The sequence below is a fragment of the Egretta garzetta genome, unplaced genomic scaffold, assembly GCF_000687185.1.
Source record: "Egretta garzetta isolate BGI_Z169 unplaced genomic scaffold, ASM68718v1 scaffold306, whole genome shotgun sequence".
Taxonomy (NCBI): domain Eukaryota; kingdom Metazoa; phylum Chordata; class Aves; order Pelecaniformes; family Ardeidae; genus Egretta; species Egretta garzetta.
Window position 1 is genome coordinate 629573 of NW_009260131.1, and position 25154 is coordinate 654726.

The 25154-nt window shown below is 34.5% G+C and overlaps 1 protein-coding gene across 1 annotated transcript in view; it reads left to right on the plus strand.

The window, feature by feature from the left end:
- The window catches only part of KIF6 (kinesin family member 6), a 162050-nt gene that overhangs the window by 17072 nt on the left and 119824 nt on the right, over window positions 1–25154 (plus strand). Inside the window, 3 exon segments of the mRNA XM_035896974.1 lie at window positions 2636–2783; window positions 7253–7362; window positions 16683–16812. Of these exon segments, the coding sequence (XP_035752867.1) occupies window positions 2636–2783; window positions 7253–7362; window positions 16683–16812 (388 nt within the window).

Consider the following 25154-nt stretch of genomic DNA (forward strand, 5'->3'; position numbering starts at 1 on the left):
GGGGGGTGGGGGGGAAGCGCAAGCATATAGAGCTACTTCCTCCAAGTATTCTCTTAGCTTCTAGTCATTTGTAGTTTAGGGACTTGCTGTTTTCTCTGTGATTAGTAGCCCTGACAGAATTTTTTTTTCATTAATGAGTCTCTGCTGAAGCCTGTGTGAACTTTTAGCATCCAAAACATCCCACTGCAAGGAGTTTCACAGCTTAACTACATTTTGCATGAAGAATGATTTCTTCTTGCTTGTTTTGAATCTGCCACCTCTGAGCTTCTTTTAAATACCCCCTACCTTCTGACAACTCATTACTGTCTTCAGCATTCAGATACTGTGACAGCAGGCACTAGGAATTCCTAAGATAGATGAATGAGGTGTTTTATAATAATAATTGTTTTGATTTTTAACACCTGGAATCTAAAATAGTTATATACTCTGTCTTTGGATGTTTTGGTCTTTGGGAGCAGATGTTCACTGTAGTTCTTTCAACATGTTTCTGGTTTTGTCTCTGACATCCTACTGTAATGGATTAAAATAAGCAATTTGGCACCTACTCAGGCCTTTAAATAAACTTTAATAAGTTGGAGAGCTATTGCATCTCTTGTGGCGCCAGACCAGCAGCTATCTACACATGGTTCTTTTCCTTTTATTCAAGGGTTGTTTGCCCCCTTTTTATTTTTTAAAATCTTAGCTTATTTATCACTTTAAAAATAAACAAAATACAGAAGAATAATATTAGCTTTTCTTTTTCTTTAGCAAAATTGGTAGGTCCTTAAGCATAGTAAATCAAATCCAAAGTAGATTTTGCTTCTGATAAGTTTGATCAAGAAAATAATTCCTTCTTGATTACTTTATTTGTTTTCAAATTCTTGTTTCATGTATTTTGTCAGGATATGCTGGAATGGTGGTAGAACAATTTTGAGATGGATGAATCCAAGAAACATTCTGTTATTGACAGCTGCTGAAAGGAAAGAAAAAAGCTTGACAGTCTAATCTGATTTCTTTATCATATGTCCTGTCAGCTATAGACTCTCATGAGTTCTGGTTTGATTTGCCATCTGAATATTACAGTCAGTAACTGATTTTATCAGAATCACAAATTAAATACTGATGATTTTAACAATTTTATTTAGGTTTTGTTTGCTTTTACAAACAATTGAAAATTCAAAATAATTATGTTCTCCATAATTTTTACCTCATTGTTTATAGCTGGTCAGTGTGAAGTGTGAAAATCTTAGAGCATTTAAAATATTTTTCAAGTTCAGGGCAGTTCACAATAATTAACAAGAAATGGAATTAGATATGTAGAAATAGATTTTTAGTGTTTTTTCTCTTTTGAGACAGAGCTGTACAAGGGAAATCCATGATAGTCAACTGTATCAACAGAAATTTTAAACATTGGATACCTGAACTTTTAATATGAAGGGAAAAATGAAATGTTGTGTTTGTATTTCAGACATCGGCCCATCAAAGGGGTCTCACTTGAGAAAAATACGGCTCTGTCTTCATAAATAGTTCAAGAAATTTTACCACATATTCATAAGGAAAAAAAAGAGCTATATTTGCATGAAAAAATATTTCCTTCAATTTATACTGACTTATAAGTAGTGGAATCTAGATCACCATAATTTAGGGGACTGCTTTTCATTTGTTGCATTAAGAGCCCTCTCCTTTAGAACAAAATCAGGACCAAAAATCTTTAAATATATTAACTCAACTTGAAAATTCCATTTAGTCAGTCATGGCTCCTGAGCTGTACGTCAGCTGCAGCTGAGTCCCATGTTTCCTCCATGGTATGCAGCTATACTACTGTCATTAAGCTTATCTACTGTTTGGTGAAGTTAAAGTGAGAGTGTGGTTGATTAAAGAAAGATATTTGAAGTAGACTTTTGTCAGGCACTTCTGCAAGTAGAAGTAAGAGGTGTGGAAAAAAAGATGATTGAGTCTAAATGTCATTTCAAGCTATGTCATAGCTACTATTGCTGTTCCACAGAAACTTCTTGTACTGATACAGTTCTAATGGAAAAGTTTGCTTTTACCAATGTGGTTTTGTGTGTTTTCGTAGTAAATTCAGATTTTACTACACTGATATAAGCAAAGGTTCTCCTGCATACTCTTATCCAAGCTAGGAGTAGTCTGATAGTATAGTATAGTAGCATTCTCAGAATCAAAAAAGACCCTTGGTATAATCTGTATCCTTACATGAGTTTCTAACCATGATATAGTCTTCTCTGTTTGCAATTAATTAAGTCATATGCAAAATATTTCTAGATTCTTTAGCTGTAATGTATCAGTGGTCACAATTACTGACATCTGCAGCCTTTTAAGAGACTAAGTATCATCCTTGCAAAAAATCATCAGCCAAAGAAAAAAGTATACAAAGGTAATATAAATAGCTATAAATATGATCAACTAATGATAATGTTGAATAATGGGGTAAGTCAAGGCATCAAAAAGTCCTTCAGTTCTAGATAGTGTAAGCTCCATTGAATCTAGAATACATGTCTTGAAGTGTATTCTTGTATTACTGAAGACAGCTGCTGTGTAATTAAGAATTACTGTTAATTATATTTTGGTTCTATACAAAGTTGATCATGAAAACTATGTTATATATTAATTATCTCCCCATTTTTTTATTTTATAGTGTTTTGGCAGGATATAATGGTACTATCTTTGCATATGGTCAGACAGGCAGTGGCAAAACTTTTACCATCACAGGAGGAGCAGAACGTTACAGTGATCGAGGCATCATTCCCAGGACTCTATCATATATTTTTGATCAATTGCAGAAGGTATGGGACATTGTTTTCTGTTTATTTTAATGTCTTGTTTACAAATACTTAACTACATTGCAAAAGGCTGTTTTTATAATAGTGTTAGAGGAAGCCCTAAAATTAATGCTGAAGGAAATATATAACTTGACACAATACCTTATGCAAGAATACATTGGTAATCGTTTTGGTTTCCTGGTTTGTTGCAGTAGACTGAAAATAATGGCCATCCTTGGAGGGTTTTTTGTAGTTTTGAAAGCTATACTGTTTTCAGTTGATGCAATGTACGTTCAGATCACATAATTCGTTCTCCTTGTCTTAACGCTTATATTGGCTCCACTCTGGTTTTGTACTGTATGCTTTGCATCACACATCTCATACAAAAGTTGCTCTGATTCCTATGTAAACCAACAATGTTGTATAAAAGATGGAGTGTTACTTTCACTCTTCATAGGTTACCTAATTTCTTTGTGCTTGACTGATGCTCAAAAAAAGTAAAATTATTATTAAGCATTTCTAAATATCCAGCTATTTATTTTTACCTAATGCCTTTATTTTACCTAATGTTACTTATTAGCTAGAAAATATTATAGAGTGATAATGCTAAATACATCTAATTATGATGAAAAGCAATTTTTAAAGTCAGTAATGCAAATTCTTTAAGTATTTGAAAGAAAATAGATATCCATATTCATTTGCGTTCTCTACTGTTTTCCTTTTTACTCCAATTATGTACTTGTATGGAATGTTTTTATGTGTATATGGTATTAATAATAAAAGTCTGATTCACTGAATATAGTTGGATAGAAACATTGTTAGGCACATTTCTTAACATAGTTACACATATATGACATATGAACAGGTAAAGATGTAAATGGTAAACTTTCACAAATGTTTATTGTGATTATTATTACTGAGATCAGTTATTCCAAATGCATTCTTTCCAAAATGAAGAGGGAAAAAAAAAAATCCTTTGGTCTGCTTTTAAAACAGTATCAGTATCTAAACACTAGCTAACAGTGACTAGAAAAACTCTTTCAAAGATAGTAAATGGTATTCTGAAAACCAGTTTTGCATGTGCTTTACATCTGAAACTTCTAGTGGAAAAATAGTCACTACATCCATAGAAATATTGATTTGACTTCACCAAAAATTTGGGCAGTAGTAAATACTTCCCAACATGATTTCTCTGTTTCTTCCCTTTTTCCTCATTTTATAGTATTTTTGCATCTTACAGTTCTTTCCCAGTTATTTCTTAATGCTTTCCTGTTTGTTTTTTAAATACTGCACAGAAGATTTTCCTGCCACTGACAGATCTGTGCAGCTGCTGTTTGAATACTGAATTTGACATAGCTTATAGGGCAAAACACGTCACTCTGGTGTGGTAACTGACCTAAACCAGAGAGCTATAAACTTACTTTTTAGGTGAATCCAGTGATGTAAAAATGAATGGTATATTTCAACAACTCCAGCTGTGCCCTGCACAAGTAAGGAGGGAAACAATGCAAAGTGTTAAAATAGTTTTGTGATTACAAACATACCTTGCAGAAATCATAAATGTAATTGTTGCACTTACAAATTAGTCAAGCTGATTTACAGGTCATTGTAGCCCACTGAATTTGGGATCTTTTACTCTCTTACTTTGAATTACCAAAAAAAAAAAAAGCATTGTTGCTTCCTGTGGGGGTGGGGTGGGGGGGAAACACATTGCGCCTGGCAGAGAATTGGCAGAATTTGGTAGAAGGAGAAAACTGACTGCAGTTAATTGTATGGTTCTTCTGGATCTACTATGCCCCCAGAAGACACCTGAAACTTGATTTGGTAGCTTGTTTATTTATTTTATGTACAGAAAACACAGCATTGATTCAGTTTTACAGAAGCTAATAGTGACATTTAGAATAGTACAAGTACATTATAATGTCTCAACATCTAAGAGCAATGATAGACACAGAATAAATAAAAATTATAAAAAACCCGAGCTTTAAAAGTCTTACCACATCTGAAATATTTATTATCTTCTTACATTAAATTTTCTAATATTAAATGATAATTGTCAACTGAAATGTTTCAGAAACTCAAATAAGAGGTCAGCAACAAAACTGATAATTGAATAGAGAAGTTTAAAATTAACTTAGTCATTCTGAATTATAAGTCCTTTGACTGACCTGCAGCCTACGGGTTGGAAAGAAAGCTTAAATAACATATCCTATTTCTTGCCACATATAAGAGGACTGTGAGAAACAACAATAACTAGCTGATGATATAGTGATTGGCGTTCCAGGTATAAGAACTTTTTTCTAAAGGAGGATGTGGGGCATGTGTGTTAGGTTATAATAAAAATATTGTAGAATTATTTCAATTTGACACTTGTGTGCAATGAAATGAGTGAATAAGTGAAAGGATGCACCAGAGTAAGCACACTGATGATTGTTCATTATGTTTATGAGATATTTCATTTTCTTTTAGTATCTGGAATATGGATATGAATGAACACAATCATTCTGGTGCTTTTGTAACTATAGGAGGCAATAGTGAAGAGACGAATCTAATGTAATGTTTTGTCTCTTCATTTACTCCACCAGGCCTATGACTCATTTAAGATTAATTTTCACATTTTAACAAAGTTATTTAATTAAAAAAATATTGGTTTATGTTAACATCAACTGTTACATTGTAGTTTTATATCCTGTAATTTATCTAACACAGGGTACCAATTCTTACTCATGCCCTGGCTGAGTAAGGGTTAACAATATTAAGTAATCACCTTGGCTCTTCCAGATGATGGCTTTGGCAGGTAGATGTACACAGCGTATTGCAGATGCACAAAAGCTTACTCTTGTGGGAATGGAAATAAAAAAAAAAACGAAACAAAACACGTGACCATGTTGCCTTAGACCTTCTGCTGCACTCACACGACCCCATAGAGGACTTTTGCTGCAGAAAGTGAAGGGGTTGATCTTGTAATTGCCAGCAACATACAGGGTCAACACACCAGCATTCTTTTCTAGTGCTAATTATGTAATACAAAGAAAATATAATGAAAAATAACTACTGCATTTGCTGCCTTCTCAGCACATAGTTTCTACAAAACTAAAAATGTTTGTGTTTCCATTTTCAGACTGGGTTTTGGATCAAAAGCTCTACTTAGTTATGGTTACATATGCTTCTGTCTGCCTGCTTCCAAATCTTTGTGTTTGTTTCATACATTTTCTTTCTTGGTGCATCTTAAAGCATCTCTTCTTGGTGTTTTATCTTTCCACCTGCCTTTCTTTTCATACCTTTCCCTAGGTAGGATGGAACAGCAGAAAGTGAATTCAGGGACACAAGATACAAGACTTTTGAAGCTCTTACTTGCACTGAGACAGTACAATTTGAAAACAAGGAAACAAAACTTTTTACCCCAAATGAAAAGCAAATCAAGCCCTTTGTTTTTAATAACATCTCATTTTAATTTATTGGTCAGAAACTCTATTTCCACAATTTCCTATTTGAACAGTTCCTTACTACATTTTTTCCTTCCGTTTGTAGTGTATCTTTTTAAATGGTGTCCCTTGAAATAGTGAACTGTCATTATCAGTAAAAAAAACCCATGGGTAATAACTATTCAATGAAAATTAAAAGTTCATATCTCAAAGTATTTTGTAAAACAACTGTAGTGGATTGGATTATTAAACTGCTACTGTGAGTGTGATATGAGTGCTTTTACAGTGGCTTCATCTGCTGAAAAGAAGTGACTAATTTTCTTTCATTTTGGAACTCATAGCCCATTATTTTGAGGTTTATGTTGTTTGGATTTGGCTTTGGGGCAGGAGAAAATTTTGTCTGCAAACCCCCGTTGTGTTAAGTTACATTTTGGCAATGTATTGTACAGGAAAAAAAAAAAAGGATTACAGAGAACAACCGACATAATATACAGTGCTTAAATGTTATGATAAAGAGAGTGGAAAGGAGGAGTATGTCACTGATGTTTCTAAATTAAGTAAATGTTTGATTTATTTTTGTTGTTGTTGTTCCTTGGTTGGTTGGTTTTTTTAAGCATAGTCTTTCTATCCATAATATGAGGGTTTACCTCTTTATAATGACATTCTTTTTTTGTCGAAGTGAAAAACGGCATGTTGCATGGTTCTGTAAGCCGGCTGCCATGTTCTAAGCGTATACAGACTTTTCTAGAATATAAGGAACGAGTAACAAAACCCAGATAAACTTGTGGGCGTGGTAGGATTTGGGGGGGATTTTTGGTTTGGCTTTTGTGTGTGTGTTTTGGTGGGGTGGTTTTGTTGTTTTTACCTTTTTCTTCTTGAGCCTTTATGCGTATGGAAACAGAAAACATTAAAGTATCACGAATTGAGAATGTAAACCATACTTGAAAAAAGAGAAACAGTGAGGAAGCAACATAAAAGCTGTAGTGATAAATTTGTCCTCTGATCTACCTCTGACTTCTCTTTATAGGTCTTCCTTTTTCTATTTTTTTTTTCTCTTTTCTTAACCAGGATAGCAGTAAAGTCTATACAACTCATGTTTCCTACTTAGAAATTTACAATGAATGTGGTTATGATCTGCTGGATCCAAGACATGAGGCCTCCAGATTGGAAGATTTGCCGTAAGTGATAAAACTACAGAGAATCATCAAACCAACAACAGAAATAATTTTCACATGCCCTATTGCATTGTTTGGGGACTTTTTTGACACTGTGCTACTGATCTCAGTGTCAATTAACTCAAAATATTTTGTTTTGTCAATTTTATCAACACTGTAAATTTTCTCTTATTTTGTATATATAGAGGCTAGGGAAGCTAGGTGGGAATAACTGAAGGTGAAAGTATTAAAAATGTATATTGATATTATGCAGAAGAGATTTATTGCAGCCACTGAAAACAAAAGAGAAGATATACTTGTTTTTCTTATGACAGCCTGTCTCTTTATATGGTATGCATACGTGTGTGTGGCAGCCACATTTGTAACAGGCAGTATTTCCTTGCAACAGCAGAGAGGAAAAACTCCCTGCTTCTACTTGGACCTTTTCCTTCAAGGATAATTATTTTTCTAGAATAAGCAATTATGAAATAAGGTAAGTAACAGATAGAAAAGGCCATAACAAGCTCTGGAGGACAATACATTTACTTCAGAACGGATGGTTGTTATAATGGTTTTGATTGATAAGACACTAGCACCTACTAATACTTGGAGAAGGGTAGTAAATAAAGGTTTGCAGGTCATGAACACATAAGTCTGGTGAAGTTAAAGATCTTATAATTTATAGCAAATCCAAATCCTAGTTTCTAAGCTGCTTCTGAAAAAAATAATTTATAGTCTGTGTTATTCTTAACACAGCAATAAGTGAGTTGTAGACTGCTTGCAAATGCCCTGAAATAATGCTGGGAATCATTAGCTTTCTCACTCAACATGATGGTGACTGAAACATGTAAATAGCAATTAAATCACTGCTGATACAAGAGTGGGAAATGTACTGGAAACTGCCAATGGAGCAATAACAGAAATCAATAGAATATTATATCGAAATAGCTAATTATGTTTTTACTATATTAAGCCCATTTTATTTATTTAAAAAAAAATCTTCCAAGTTGTGTTTAAAATATAGCTTTAGTTTTTTTACACAGTATCTAGGACATATATCTACAAAAAAATTTTCAAGACTGATCTTTATAAAACAAGATAGTCTAGAGATAAGGAAGGCAGCAAAGTATAAAACTGGACTGTAAGTTGGTCTCATTGCTTCACTTTCTTCATCTGTAAAATGGAACTAAATTTTATCACTTCGTGACACATTGGTGCTATAAGGACTGTATGTATTTACTCATGTCTTTCATGGTAAAGTTTAGGAATTTAATTTATTATCTGCTTCCTGTGCTATGCTGAGAAAAAATTTAAATCAGAGACTAATTTGGATAATAATTTAATTTTTGTGCCCATTTTTACAGGTGTGTAAAAAAAAGTCTGTTACACTTTTATTCAGCTTATTAAAGTTAATGCTATTAAGTTATTCAAGTTTATTAAATTATTAATTTAATTTATTAAGTTATTTGCAATATTTTATTTGAACTCATTCCATTTATTCACTTTATTAAATTGGATTTATTCAATTGCACTAAATTGAATTTGATTAATTTAATTGCAACTTTATTTGAAATGGTTATTTGGGGGTCATATGCCCTGGAAAACATGCCGCTTTTTAAAACTAGGTTCTGAGTGGTTACTGATAATAACAAATTTTAGGATCTCAAAATTGGTTTATGTTATGGTGATTCAGTGAAGCTAAAGGGTAACTCCTTATTAAGCTAAAGGATAACTCCTTATTATGCATTAGTCTATTTTAGAAAAATAAAAGTTGATAGATAATTTGGTTGTGAATTGGGGATAAAGCACCCTGGCCTAATCATAATTACCTATAAACTTAGGTAGTGTATACTGTTGCAGGATGGGTTTTAGTGAGATAATAAATTTTTCTCTGCAGAGTAATCTTAGTAAGTGCTTAATGGTTTTACTGTACATGGTCATTATTGTTTCCAGTACATCATTTGTCAAAAAAATATGTACTGTACACCAAAACTATACATTCACTACTCATATTTAGCATTGTATAAAAGCATTTAATTAATAAAATATTTTTTGTTTATTTTTTAAGGTAGCAATTTAGTGATTCAAAATTTAAAAATATATGGTGTCATTCTGAGCTAAAAAGGGAGTACAAATTGCAGGAAAGAGTAGTTGCATGATTAATTATATTTTAGGTACTTGGTTAATTTTTGTAAATGACAGGTTGTAGCAGTTACACTTAAATAATAATCACATATTTTAAAATATATCCGGTGTTTATTAGCTAATATATGTTTCATTTTTCTGAGAATTTTGTGCTTAAGACCTTTTAGGATTTTAGTGGTAGTAAGCAAAATACAGAATAATCTAACCTAGAATCATAGAATGTTTTGGGTTGGAAGGGATGTTTAGAGGTCATCTAGTCCAACCCCCCTGCAGTGAGCAGAGACATCTTCAACTGGGTCAGGTTGCTCAGAGCCCCATCCAACCTGGCCTTGAATGTTTCCAGGGATGGGGCCTGGAACCTCCTCAAGTTTGTTTGAAAGCATGTATTTAATGAGAATAAAGCATGTATTTAATGAGAATATTTAAAAGAACTTATGGGTTTTTTCTACTTTAAAAGGTCATATTATGCATAATTTCCTGTTGAACTCCACAGTGGATCACTAAGGTTTTAAGCACCATACAAAGCCAAAGGCAGGTTTTCTACGCCTGGGTAAATATTAGCAGTCTGTGCTGATATTCTCCCAAGTATATAAGATGAATGAGAGAAGTATAGAAATGTGTAATTTTAGAAGAGTAAGCAAAAGATTAGTTAGCCTCATAAAGTGTGCAGATTGTTTTGGAACCGTATTGTTATCCATATTCCTGCAAAAGAAGGGTGTGCAATTTGAATCAAAGATACGTACTTCTGCCTAGTGAACTCTATGTTAATGCCTTTATGTTATCACTTCAATGGTAGGAATAAAGACAGAGTGATGGCATTCAGGTAATAGAAGTTATGAAAAGCACACAACAGATTTGTTGATAGTACTTGAAAAAATGAGGCATTAAAACTGTATTTGATGTTTAAGGCAAAGCGAATAATAAAAATTTTTAAAAATGCCCATTGCATCTAATCAGTGCATGGTTAGATTGGGAATCTCGGTTCCTAAAGTCAAGGGTGTGTACACAACCTTTGTATATTCTGTAGACTATGAATTTTTCATCTTAGTACTGCTTAATCATTTCATTAGAGTCTGCTAGGCGAGAAGGGAAGAGGCTGTCACAAAAAATCCCTGCTTTTCTGGTAATAAATTCCTGATAAATGTGTGAATGTAGTTCATATATTTATATGTACATAGATTCATATATAGAATTACATAAATAGCTATGTATGCATTTGTAGAGATATGTATATGTATACATATTTATTCATAGATGTATATATACATCAATATTTATCATGCTTCTAATAGGTACAGATACTTATACATCAACTAATTTTGGTTTTGAAATCCTATTGAACTATTGTTTTTGCAGAAAAAAATAACAGTATTCATGATATTTAGTTGTAATGATATTACATGTAGCCTATAGAAGATATCATCTGATCTACCTTAATATTTCATATACAATATGCCTTAGTTGACAGTTGTGACTCATTTTGCCTATGCAAAGCTGGCAGTGTTTTAATTTTGTGATGCTGTAGCTGAAATACAGCATATGCAGATGCAAATACATTTGAAGAATATTACTTGTTAGAATGCAAAAAAATAATATTGACAATCTAATTCTGGCTGTAGCTGTAGAGAGTACAAGGAAATTATAATTGTTCTCAAGCATGTAAAAAGTGTAAAACTATAGCTATAAAATATAACTGGTAGAAAGCTATTTGAATTCTTGCTGCCATCTCTTGTTTCCATAAAAGACTTGCAGGACTATTCAAATTAGGAAAATTTTTCTGAAGCTCTTAATTTGCTTTGAGGTTATACAGGAGTCTTTCTCCTCTAACAGGTTCTCTGTTGTACAGTGTATTTGTCATTTATATAACTCCATGATACTGAATCAAACCAATTTCACTTAGTTATAACCTACCAGTACAACCTCTTCCTAACTAGTGTGTATTATTTCTTAAGAAGTAAGAATTTTCTTGGCACTGAACAATAACACAAAAGTATAGACTGAGGTTATAGAACCATTGCTTGCTTACAGATTAAATCAGGACAACAAATAAGTTACCATTTTACCTGTCTAAACTATGGCAGGTGACACTCTTGCAGGTAAAGGCAAACTAAAGTTAATGCTATTTTAACTTAATATGTCAGTCTTTAAACTGCAGTAGTTGAGGAGCTGCTTCACAGGGAGCTCAGACAACTATTAATCAGGAGTGATGTGGCCAGGGGAAAATGTAATCTAAACTTCCAACCAGCATAAGTGATTCCCCATTTTTGTGTGAAGATTCTTTAAAGTCCTCTTTGATAGGGAAATGTATAAGATTTTGTATGATGTTGGCTGACTTAAAAAAAAAACCCAAAATAAAACAACCCGATACAAAAAACCAAAACAAACCAGCTACTTCACATTGAGTCCTCTGACAATTCATTCCCAACTTGTGGTCCAGAAAGATGTCCACTTGAACTATAGTTATTATATTATTCCATAAAAAGGAAGACACTTCAAGCTAAGAGCCAATTAATTTTAAACATGAACAGTGATACCTGTATCAATATTTATTAGTAACATGCAGAACTTTTATGTTCCATGGGGTCAATATAAAATATTTTCACTTAAAAAAAAAAGAATCTGTAACTGAAAATTGGTTAACTACCTTAAATGAGTTTATACTCTTCTGTTTCTCCACTGCCCTCCAAGGGCTTTGAGTTACCAAACTACTGACAAGCAAAGCTTAACCAACTAGTATAATAATTCCTGTGCTGCTTAACAAAGAATAATAATAATTAAAAAAAAATAAAGGAATAATTTTCAACATATCGGAAATATATTTTATTCAGTCTGATTTTTTTTTTTAATGCAAATAAGCCTGTTGCCTATCTCGAGGCTCAACAGTGTTAATGTCAGCCCTTCCCCTTTCCAGTGGTTGTACCAACTACATAACCTAGAAACTGGCCACCATCCATAGATCTTCAAGAACTATATTTTCAGTGTTCTGAGAATTACCATTATTTTAAAATTTCTAAGGCTAATAATATTAGCTCACTCTTTTCATATGAAATACATTCTTTTGAAAAGAAATGTTTAGCATGTTACTACTGAATACTAAAGATTAGGAGAATACAAAGATTTGTAACCTTAAGCTTTTCTGTTTGTTTATGAGGAGACAGCTGAAAACTGTTCTGAATAATTTCTTCAAAGATTATGTTTTGTTTACTACAGCCCAAAAAAATTATACTTTAAATGTGTAAAATAATTTCAGCATACATTATATATTGTTTTTTCCGTCCAGTTTTTATGTTGAATTGTTTACTGAAAACCAGTAGGAAGAAGTCAATGAAACTTATTCTAAGGCGACTTTTTTAAAGGCATCGGATGAGTAAATTGATTCAGTTCAGATCATTCTTGTGCTGTTTAAGGCAATTTTACTTTTGAATATCAAAGTATTATTTAACAAACATTTTTTGTGAGATTATTGCAGTTGCCTGCAGATTATACCAGATCTTATATGTTTTGTTTGTACATGAGCCACCAGTCTCATGGTTTCAGTTCTGACTCCTTGTTCTGCTCAGTGGGGTGAGGGAGGAGAGAAACACAGTGCAGGGCTCTTTCTGAATCTCAGTAAGAAAGGCCTGACAACAAATGGCTTAATAACATATCTGCTTTAATAAGACAGAATAAGAGGAGGAATATAGGTGGTAAGTAAATCTTACACCCCATCAGATGCTGGGCACCCTGTGTTCGTGCAGCATCAGACGGAGCTCGAGTGTGGATTTCCCTATGATGCACTGCACAGAGCAGCACACATCCTGTCTGTGGAGAGAAGCTCTCCCTTCTGGTCATTCGAGCTACTATGTAATTTCCTTACAAGAAAACAGCTCCATTTCTAAAAGGCGTTCTCATGAGAACTTGCAGCATTTTTTGATAAAGGCAAGGCCATGCAGACAGTGTGATGACCAGGTGGGAGCTGCCTGCAGGCTCTTCTGTTACAATGACCTGGCTGAATTTCTCCTGCAGCCAAGGGGTCCGTGTGGCACCACACAGGCCTGAATGCCATGCTGTGCATGTGGCACAGCACAGGCTGCGCCTGCTATGGTAACTGCTGTGTGGATCACTAACTCCTAAATGTGCAAATCTCTCAGTCAGTATCAATATACTCCCATGTCCACAAAGGGTAGACAAGCAAATTGCATTTTTCTTGTCTCCCATGTAGAATTCATTGGATACAGTGGGAAGAATTTCCTATGACAATATGATGTGTCAGGAGAACAGTCTGCACCAATTCTTAGTCATCTCATACTTCTGTCATGTCTCACAAGCTAAGGAGATTATGCTTTAGATCCATACCTGAATGGAAAATCAAATCTCTGTACTATTGAAAGCTGTGCTGGTGGTAGAAAAACTTTGTAACCTTGCCTCTTGAATCAGTGTTGACCTTGTCCTCTGATGTAGTATTCGGGGAGCTGTACTTCTGAAAGATATTTTTTTCTGGGTGATATAGAAAATTATGATCTTGATCATTCTTTCTTAAAACCTAAAGTAAAGCTCCTTGCAGCTTTACACAAAGATTAGCTAGAGTTATCCATTAGTTTATTCTGTTCTCCAAGACTCCAAAATGCATGCTTGCTGCTTTTCTCTATTTGTCCTTTTCCTAAATTTTTTATTGGCTGTATAGTCTCCTCCTCATGCTGAAGTAGTATCGCTATATTCTGCTAATATATTGTCATTTAAAGGTATGTATCCTCATGTATTATTTGTTTACATCACTATGATTAATTTTTAAATGTTTATAAAGTTTTGGACGTTGTTTTAGAGTTCTTTAATTCTAAGCCCTATAGGCAGATATAATCACAGGAAACCTGATTTTTAAAACTGTCACTTGTTTTCCAAAATTTATTAATTTTTTTTAAATTAGTTATATTACACAAATTAATGGGATGGTATTAATTAATCAAGGAAAGCTTTAACTTCATTGTTTGCCAGTAACAGGAATTTCATAAATGAAAGCATTCAATGCATAAGGCGCTCTTGCATTAATGGCAGCACAGTTGATGCAGGAAAGGGTCTGAGTTAATAACAGCAAAAAAAAGGCTGATCCCATCCTAAAGGTTTCCTAGTCAGCTACAAATTCCATCCATTAAGCCAAATGGAAAAGGTTCTTTGTTTATAAAGAAAACAAAACCTTGTCTCTGCCTTCTTTCAGTCATTAAGGATAACTTACCAGAGTTTTTCCATTCCAAGATCCAAGTTAGGACTATGAAATTTAAATATTTCACTAATCTAGAGAATGTTCTATAGAAATCTATAATCATATTGTACAGTAACTTTATAGCACTATAAAATACATCATTTTGTTGTCATTTTGGAACGTGTCTTTCTGAGGAAGTTTTGACAGATGCCTCTCAAGATGTACAAAATTAGACTTCCACCTGGAAATCTTCCTAATAGCTGCAGGGCCGCTGTATAGCAAGCTGTCACTTGCTTGTGATGTCCCCACTGTCTCTTTTCTGATATAATAATCCTCCAGAGCTTTTTGGCCAAACAAACATCTTCATTGTCTGGAATTGTGAACAGAATACAACTTGACATTATCAAAACATTGTTATGAGTGAGCAGAATTACAGGTTGGGTTTATGCTCTGAATGGGGGAGGTAGAGTTTCATGACTGTACTAGTGCTGTCTTAGCCAACCACACAAAAATAAGGCTATAAGTTGGAGTCATAATCACACTTGGAAAACAATTTTTATTGAAGAAGCATTGTGTGTACTTTTAGATGTATTTTTTCCTGAAAATAATGAGTGTATTGCAGTGTGTTCAAATTATTTCTATATAGCCATTCCAATGTTTTGACCATCAGAGGGTGAAGTACTTCCCTGATATTTAAGAATAATACTGTAGAATGCTGCTTAGCTGCTCGTTTTGATTCTGTCAATTTTGGGGAAAAAAAGACAAGCAAAGCAGAACAAAACCCAACCTGTGTGGTTTCAAAGCAGCTTGGAGTAATTAACATGCAAGAACTGTATAGAGATAAAAACCCAAGCCCCGTACTCCCTCTTGTGGTTAACCTTGAAGTATATGAAAAAAATATGTATACATACATATAGTATGTACATATATATATATATATAAAGTATTATCTATACTTACAAGGAAAAAATTGTTAACTTAACAACCCTTCTAACGTTTAAAAAAAAATTCTGATTTTTTTGTTGTAAGTTGTCTGAGAACTCGCAATTCACCCTGAAGGACATGTCATTCATCCTCAGAATTAGTGTATTTCTAGTTTAACAGGGTCTTCACTCTGTGAGTTTTCCAAATTCAGTCATGCACCTACGTGGCTTCCATGTTGAATAGTATAGAATAACCTAACCGAGGAGACCCTAATGGCTACTCACTAAAGCAAATAAAGTTTAACACTCAGTAACTTGATCAAAAGAAAAAAAAATCTTATGTAAAGGGGCTACTTAAAGAAGTGAAAAGGAGTTTCAGTAATATTTAGTAGCTCTCCTGGAGCTCTTGCCATACCCTTTCTACTTCCATCTAACTTCCTTTTTCTGAATTTTAAGGCTTAAAGAAGTACAACTAAGAGCATTTCTAACTTCAGTGGAAATAAATAAAATCATTCTGTTCACTTGCTTTTAATTTAAGAAAGGGATCATTTACATTTGTAGCTATTACCATTTGAAGAATGAAAAGAGAAATAATCTTGACAAATGCAAAGTTATTAGAAACATGCTGGCTACAGATATGTTGATTCTGAAATATTCTGCCTATTTGTTCATCAAGATTATGGTATGCCTTATGTATAATTTGTGCTTAAATAGCTGTAGTAATGGCAAACAAGCCCTTACTTATTATTTGTTTGTGATGATTCATCTAACCTCTTGCTGTTGAGATTTTACTATATCTCATTAAAAAAAAAAAAGCACAAAACTTTCTCTAATAGTTATAGATTTTATATATTCCTTTTCTATGTGGAGGTTTATAGTAAAGGAATAAAAAGGAGGTGACAGGGTTTAAAAAAAATCAGCACTTCCTTTAATGTGCATCATTTATTCTTCATTATTTTAGTTCTTTTATTATGATTGGGGTTGGGGTTTAGATGACACCTTTTAGGTGCAATTGAAATGAAAATATGGAACAAAGATTGCATTACAACAATTCTAGTTTTCATTTTGAGTTGGTTTGGGTTTTTTTTTTTTCCATGTAGAAAAGTGACAATAATGGAAGACTCTGATCAGAACATCCATCTGAAAAACTTGTCTCTTCAGCAAGCAACCAATGAAGAGGAAGCCTTAAACCTACTCTTCTTGGGAGACACCAACAGAATGATTGCTGAGGTGAGAATTACTGCTACAAATCTTACTTAACACCATCAGTGTTAAAATTGTCATAAACTTCTTCACATGAGATATATAATTTGGAAGTCCTTGGAGATAAATGGGTAAGGACCTTATTTCTGAGTGTATTTCCACAATGAAATTAAATAAGCATTTCTCTGATGATAGCTTTCACTTTGCAATGAGCTTTCTGTTTTTCCTTAGTGAATCTGATTAGTGGTTGTTGATGTCATAACTTACTGCAATTAAAATAAGAAAAAAAGGTCTCATAAACCGTAGACTGACTTTTGAATCTACCTATCATGGTAGTTGGTAATGAAAACACAAAAAGAAAGTTCATTTCATGGAGAAAGATCTTCAGGAAATGTCTGATCAATTTAGAGAAGCTGTGTATGAAAATGAGACAATATTTAAAGAATGGTGTGCTGCTGGCTGACAGGGTCATAAATCAGCAATTGTAAAGGGCAATTCTGTTATGTATTTGGAAAATGTTGACTAAAGAGAAAATATATCCCAAACCCTGAAAGTCATGAACAAATAGCAGGACTATTGAAGATGTTAAGTCATTAATAGTCAAGATGAAGTAATGCTCAGTAAAAGTAAAAGAATATTTTTCATGGGTCTCACCAAAGATATGTCTGCTCCAGTTTCCTGTTTTGAACAGTGGCCAATAGTAAATATATAGAGAAGAGTAAAAGATGAACCAAATAAATAATGATATTTTTTTAAAAAAAAATCTCCTAATTTTCATTAGTTTGTGCTTCAGACTATTTATAGCTAATAACTGTTGTTGTATTTTTTCTTTATATGAATTTGCCCAGATGCTTTTTTTTTTTTTAACCTCGGCAAATTTTTACCATGAAATCTAATGTGACACAAAGTTCCATGACTTACTCGAATTGTGTGGAAAAAAATCTCCTTTAGCTTGTTTTTTAATCTACAACTTGTTAGTTTATTTGGGGTGTGCTGGTATAGCCTAGCAAGAATAGACATGAGAATGTATGGGACACCAATAGTAGAGAATTCGTTAGTCTGAGTGTCTTGGGTTAGGTAAATGCTATGCTATTGTCACTTTTGCTGCTTTGGCCACAGCAAGAATTCACTAAAGGAAAAAAAAACCAGAGAATACTTGCTTGGCATAACTGCCACGCATTTCAACAATATTTAGTCTGAATGCTAGTGTAATTCCAAAAATGTCAGATGAGGTGGATTTCATTGTAAAAGTTTTATGTAGTTACCTCATATATTGTTCCTTTGCAATTGCAGCAGGTATGTTGCAGTACAGTTCAGTGAGTTTACTGAGTGCTGCTTCCTCTTAGGCATTATGGAATTTACCACCCGTTATCATTTAGCATTTTTGGCCTTAGGTGACTGTGGTACTTTATATGGTGACTTAGGAGAATGAGAAAATATTGTTTGCAGAAATGAGGGATTAATGTAGAGGTCTAGGGAAAAGGACTTATGGCATCAACCATAACTTCTCCAGAGATCCATATTTTTAAACCTTAATTGAATTATGATAACACTGCCTGACCTCAGAAAAGATTAGGACCCTATTTAAGTAAACTTTAAAGAAAAAGACACAAGATGAATAAAAGAAATGCTTGATTCATCTTTTTTAATGATGAGGAGTTTGGCTATGGAAAAACTAAGATGACTGTCATGGATCACATATGAAAGCTGCAGCAATCTAATGCTTTAACCCTTCTTTGAAGAGTTGAAGGAACATTTTGAAAATAAGAATGACAATTTAATTTCTGCAATGCCTCTGCTAGTGGAGTCTAACTTGAGATTTGAAGACTGCATTTTGCCCTCAACACCGACTGTGCTAAAAAGAAAGTGATTGTAATATTAAGAGTATTCTACAGACTACATTCATTTGTTCATTAAATGTCAGGACCTAAGGGAACATTTATAACCAAATGCTACTTTCCCAAACATAACTATATAGTTCAGAAGAAGGAAAAAATGAGGAAGTTTAAACTAATTTGTGCAGGGTTGGTTTATAGGTCAGTATAGGACCAATCCTTTGCTCTAGTTTTGACATGTACTACAGGTTGTGTAAATGGTAAGATGGGAGACATCTATGCACAAACGCTTCAAAATCCAAATAGGAAGGTGTATTCTCGTATTTTGCCAGGGAGAAATAGGCAGAGAACAAACCCCCCCAAAATGTTTCTTTTGTTAGCAGCTCTTCCAACTGTAAGGGCTATATTTTTGTTTGTTTTTCCTGTAAAACACAGTTTCTTCTTACATTTGAATACATAAGAATCTCAGCAACAGGTTTAAAAAAAAAAAAAAAAACCTCCCTGAATTTATTTTTTATTTTTTAAACCAATGTTATGATTTAGATATCTCAAATACATACAAAGGATTTAAAAATCTAATTTCTACGTATGACACGGGTGATCAGCATCTAAAAAAGCTCATGTACAGAAGTAACTGGCCATTTAGGTAGTGTTCACAAACCATTTTATTTTTGTAGGTATATTATTAATAAGTCTTCAGCTGAAGTGATCTCTTCTAAATTCTTGTCATGAGAATCTCTTTTGATTGCTGTCCTTTGAAATAATATGCCTGAACCTCTGTGATTTGGAGAATTCTTAGTAGTTTTTTAGTATTTCTCTTAAAATAGTAGAGTAAGGTAGAGCTGGTAGCCTCCCAAGGGCATGCATTAATTTCAAAACTGTAAAATCTTTAGGAGAAATCGGTATGTCTGAACACTGCAGTTGCATGTACAGTTAGCATTTGTTTTTCCTCTAATGAAAAATTACTTCATTTTAATGAGGAAGGAAATGTTTTAGTACATGGTTTTATGCCTATAATACTCCATTGTTTAAATTTGGAAGACAGTACATACTACACTGTATTTGTTCCATTGCTTAAAATGTTTGAAGTACACATGGGGCAAGCAGTAAGCTTTTGGCAATGTTTATTTCAAGAAAGAATGAAACTTTTAAACATTTAAAGATAGTTGTGGGGACTGACTTGTGACCTCTGAATTGGACTCATTCCCTTTGTATTTATTTTTATTGTCCATTAGTATTCTCTTGAGTATATTTAGAAAGCCACTGGTAGTGTTTGAATGTATTTTGTCTTGGATGAAATATGAAAAATAGGATTTGAATGTGTGAACATATGAGATTAAGTGACACTTTTGCCAAGAAGGCATGTTATCCATGTTAGACCTGCATTCCAGAATGAATTACAACTTTCTGCTTTCCTAGGTTCCTCACTGGTATCAATTGTTAATTTATTTCCACTCTGACAAACCTTTTCTATAGTATCATTAGCACCAAATGGCGTCATCATTTCAGCACAAGTGCTTTCATTTCTGTGTGTGGAAAAATAATCACTGGTCATACATACTATTTTGAATAGTCCTTAAAGTCCTTTGAGATTTATATGGATAAAAGGCACTGTATAATGTAAAGTTTAATAATATCCTCACCAGGTAATATTAATTGCTTTAAAAGTTACGTCAGTTACCATGTGAAAATGCTTTTAGAAATCAGGGAAGTGTCAGACTGCACCTATTCTGATCCTTTTATTTTCATAGCAATAAAATCGCAATTTCAGCTGTGTCAAGTGCACTTAAGTACATCTGAAAAGCCTCTTCAATTGTACCATATTAATCAGAAAGGAAACTAAAGATATATTAAGCTCTCGTACATCTACCAGATATAAAGGCAGGAACCTCCTATTCTTCAACTTACATACCCTTCCATATAATGTGGTTCTTTTGGAACTGGTGGAGTTTATATTAATTAGACAGATACATCCACTGTTTTTCAACAAAGAATTTCTGTTCCTTCAGACTTGCAAAGACTTAAAATGTTTTGTGCTATAGACCAACAATTTGAAAACACCAGCATATTCTAAGGATGAGTTTCAACCGGAGAAACAAACTGTGTTATATTGCTTTGTTGTCATTCTTGTAGGAGACAATGGCTCTTTCCTTATCACCTGAGCTGTGAAATTACTGAAGCTGTCAGAACTTATTCCTACAGGTATCCATCTGATTGTAGCTGGAGATTGGAGAAAATCAATTTGATATCAGCCTCGGATGCTATCAGTGCTTTTCTCTTTTCCCTTGCCCTTCTTCAAAAAGTCCAAAAGAAAAAAAAAAAAAAAGCAAACACCTTAAGAGGAAAAAGAAACCTTTCTTAAAGCCCCAGTATCAATATAGGCTGGGGGAAGAAAGGATTGAGAGCAGCTCCGCCAAGAAGGGCTTGGGGTACTGATGGATGAAAAGCTGCATGTGGGCTGGCAATGTGTGCTGGCAGCCCAGAAGGCCAACCGTACCCTGGGCTGCATCAAGAGAAGCATGGCCAGCAGGTCGAGGGAGGTGATTCTGCCCTTCTACTCTGCTCTGGTGAGACCTCACCTGGAGTACTGCGTCCAGCTCTGGAGCCCTCAGCACAAGAAGGACATGGAACAGTTGGAGTGGGACCAGAGGAGGGCTATAAAAATGATCCAAGGGCTGAAGCACCTCTCCTGTGAGCGAGGACAGGCTGAGAGAGTTGGGCTTGTTCAGCCTGGAGAAGAGAAGGCTGCGGGGAGACCTGATTGCAGCCTTTCAGTACCTAAAGGGGGCCTATAGGAAAGATGGGGAAAATCTTTTTAGTAGGGCCAGCAGTGACAGGACAAGGGGTAATGGTTTTAAACTAAAAGAGGGTAGGTTTAGACTAGATATAAGGAAGAAATCCTTTACAATGAGGGTAGTGAAACACTGGAACGGGTTGCCCAGAGAGGTAGTGGAGGCCCCATCCCTGGAAGCATTCCAGGCCAGGTTGTTCGGGGCTCTGAGCAACCTGATCTAGTTAGCGGTGTCCCTGCTTGCTGCAGGGGGGTTGGACTAGATGACCTCTAGGGGTCCCTTCCAACCCAAAACGTTCTATGATTCTATGATGCATTTATTCCTTGGCTAGTCACTAATTCACTCATACAGGAAAATCACGTTCTGATGTCTAAACATTTTGATTCAAAGAAGAAAAGATTCCACAAGAACTGTATAAACTGCCAAGTGGAGATGGTTTGCAATACAGACTGAATTACTGCATTTATCACCTGTGAAATCTTTTTGTCCCAGCAGTCCTTAACTCTTTTCTGTATTTTCTCTGTCTGAGTGTATTTGGCAGCCATGATCAACACATTATTCTTCCAGATAGTAGTAGCTTCTGTTAGTCTAATGGTGATTTTCAAACAGCTTTTCATATATTTTTCTCCTATTTAAGAACCTTTCTCATTCCTCAATTATCAAGAACTCTATTTAGACCAGTAGCATCCTATTTCTGGGTATTCTTTTTAGTGAAAACATTTATAATAGCAGCTGCAGCAAATAAAGGATTTGGGAAATGCATTAATTATTGTACAGGGAGGAATTTCTGCAGTGTTTTGCTGATTTAAGATAGATAACAATTAGATTAAGATGCATAACTTAGGCTCCAGCAAGTTTTTGGACCTTTCACGACATTGTATTCCTTGACAGAAACATCCCACTCGGATGCTTCTTGCAATATGGCTGTGCTGCAGGTTCTCATTTAAGTAGAAACTGCCTTCTTGCAACTGTTGTATGAATAGATGTAATGGTTTAAGTCACGAAGCTTCTAGACGGTTTATTTAATTGCGGTCCTGGACAAAAAGGAAACTGCGTTGTATGGCTTGAAATATCTCTTGTACATATTTTCAGAATCAAACAAAACACTGATGCTTTACCAAGTCATGATCTCAAAAGAAAAGTTATTGAATCCCTCTTTTACTGTGCCACAAATAGGCAGCAACAGATGACCTGGCATCAATTCCTTTGTAGTGTTCATGTGATATCACAAAGCATCTGATCCACTTATGTGGTTTATGATGTCACAAAATTCCTGGAAAAAATTATTTCTTTGCAAGTAACTGCAGCTCATCAGTTGTTCTATATATAACTTTCACAATAGCAACCATCTGCTGAGAGCCAGGCCACTCCCCTCTTTCTTTTTTTTTCTTCATCACATGAAATTAGTGTGAGGATGATTTCATATACATATGGTTTGAATACTGCTAACAAAACCAAAACGAACTCCGAAAGCTACTAAAGGAACCTTTTAGTAGGCTCTGAGACACTGTCCAGAAAATGTTGTTTGTTTGTTTATTTTCAGTTTTCAAACTTTTGGAACAGCTGCATGGTGATACTCAGAAGTTGCATATGTAAGACAGCAAACAAACACACAAACAAAAAGGCTTATTTTTGGACTGAAGATGCTGTTGAGTTGTCATTTCTGTTGCTGTCTGCTTTGCATCTACTTGTGTGGTAGAACAGCAGTGTGGGGGATTATGACTGCAATTAACATTTCGTGATCACATCCCATTTAACAGTTAAAATTTTTATTGCTTTACACTTACTACAAGAGCTCTAATAGAGCTTTCTATATACAGGAACTGCAAAGTGGAGATAGAACCATGTTGTAAAAAGGTGTATTGGAATATTGATTAAAGCATGGTTCTACTTTGAAGAAGGACTTCACAAAAATAGCAGTTTGGGATTCTAGCCAATGAGTTCTGAATCAGTTTCACTCCTTCTATGTGAAAAAAGAAGTTGTGGACAGAAAAGCAGTGGAATTTCTAATGACCAGTCCAGCAGAATTTTCTTGGAACATGCGAAACCAGGTTGTGGCTAGTGTATTGCTATAGACAATAAAGACCCAATAGGCAAAATATTGCCCTGAGCTTTTGGAACTCTGAATCCTGAAATTATTTTCTTTTATGCTTTAAATTGTTTTGCCTCTATTGGAGTTAAGCAGGTGTGACTAGAAGCACGTTTTGAAATACATGAGGTTTTGCTGCATAGTGAAACTTAAGTTTGCTTAACAATGCTTATTCTGAAGTATGATTATTTCTTCTGCTTCTTTCCTAGCAACCTTTAGTGTGCTTCCACAGCTAGACCTGTATTGATACTCAATCTGGCTTAGACTTGTCTGCAGTGTAGTGTGACCGATGCCGTGAATACTGCAAAATGCCCCTAAATATCAATCCTGTGGAGGAGAATGTCCTTAAATATTAATTCTTTTGTGGATTTTGAGCTGAAAAAATAAAATATTCAGGCCTGCTTCAAATAGCTGCAAGTAGTAAAATCATAGCTCTCCTAGTAAAATAAGTGAAGCTGGCTCTGATTGTTCATGGAATCAGAACTGCTGCTTAAACTGCATTTTAACAGCATATAACTTTTTCTTAGCATAACTGCATTTAGGTATGTTTGGGAGTATTTTCTTGCTCAACACCTTTCCGTGAGCCTGTTTATTTTCATTCCCATGCTACAACTCGCTGCCCCTTCATTTGTTCAGCTTTGCCTCCGAAGACAGCATAGTATGTGACTGCACTCTGATGCTCTGACGCTCATTCCACAGGATTGTGAAATGATCCTTAGGAACCAGGCAGTTAAGCAGAGCCAGTGGCTTGCCTATGTTATTCCAAAATTCCTCGTCTGCACAAGCTAATGATCAAAGCTCTTCTCCCTCTCCCTCTGAGCTTGGCTTTATTAGGTAAAGCAGCCCAAAATAAAATAGTGTTAAGGTTGTAATTTCATTACAGAATTTTCACCAACAACTACAAGTGTACACTATTCCTGCACACCACCTACTTGTTCACACACTGTACGCTGCCATTTTCAATTATTCTAGCAGAACTGCTTTCTACAGCTGCGCAGTGACTGACTCAGGAAAGTGATCCAGGTTAAATATTTATAGTTTGCAGATTTTTTTTTTTTTTTCCCCCCTCTTTGAGCAGGGTCAGTTCCCAAAACCAGTTGTGCTGGCACAGTTAAGGCTGAGAAAAAAATATTGGGAAACTGAAGGGGAGACAAGTCAAGCAAGAGATATAGCTGTTCATATTATTCCTGGTAAAAGAATATTCAGCTTACAGTCTTTCTGTTAAGAGCTGTCCTTTCTGGATTAACAAGACAACACCTTCAACACCTGCAATGGGTACGCTATTTTAACATCTAGAAAGTTTCACACCAAAGCAGACTATGGAGGGGGGGAAAAAAAAAAGCGATATTTTGGTATATCTAGTCTGAATCACAGGGTATGCCTAAATAAATAATTACTCTAGAATAACAGAGGACTAACGCATAGAAAAGAGGTTAATGTATACAGTTTAAGCAGGATTTTTTAATAATATTTTTGATTAGTAATAAGTATGGATTCAGTTTCTAACTCAGTAATGTTTATTTATTGAGTTATTTCACTACCCTATTTTTCTGCAAGTCAAGTATTTATGCCCTGATGACAATGTAGTCATACTTGTTATAGTTTATAGGTTTACCATGCAAGTAATATTTTTATTTATAATCTCCATATATA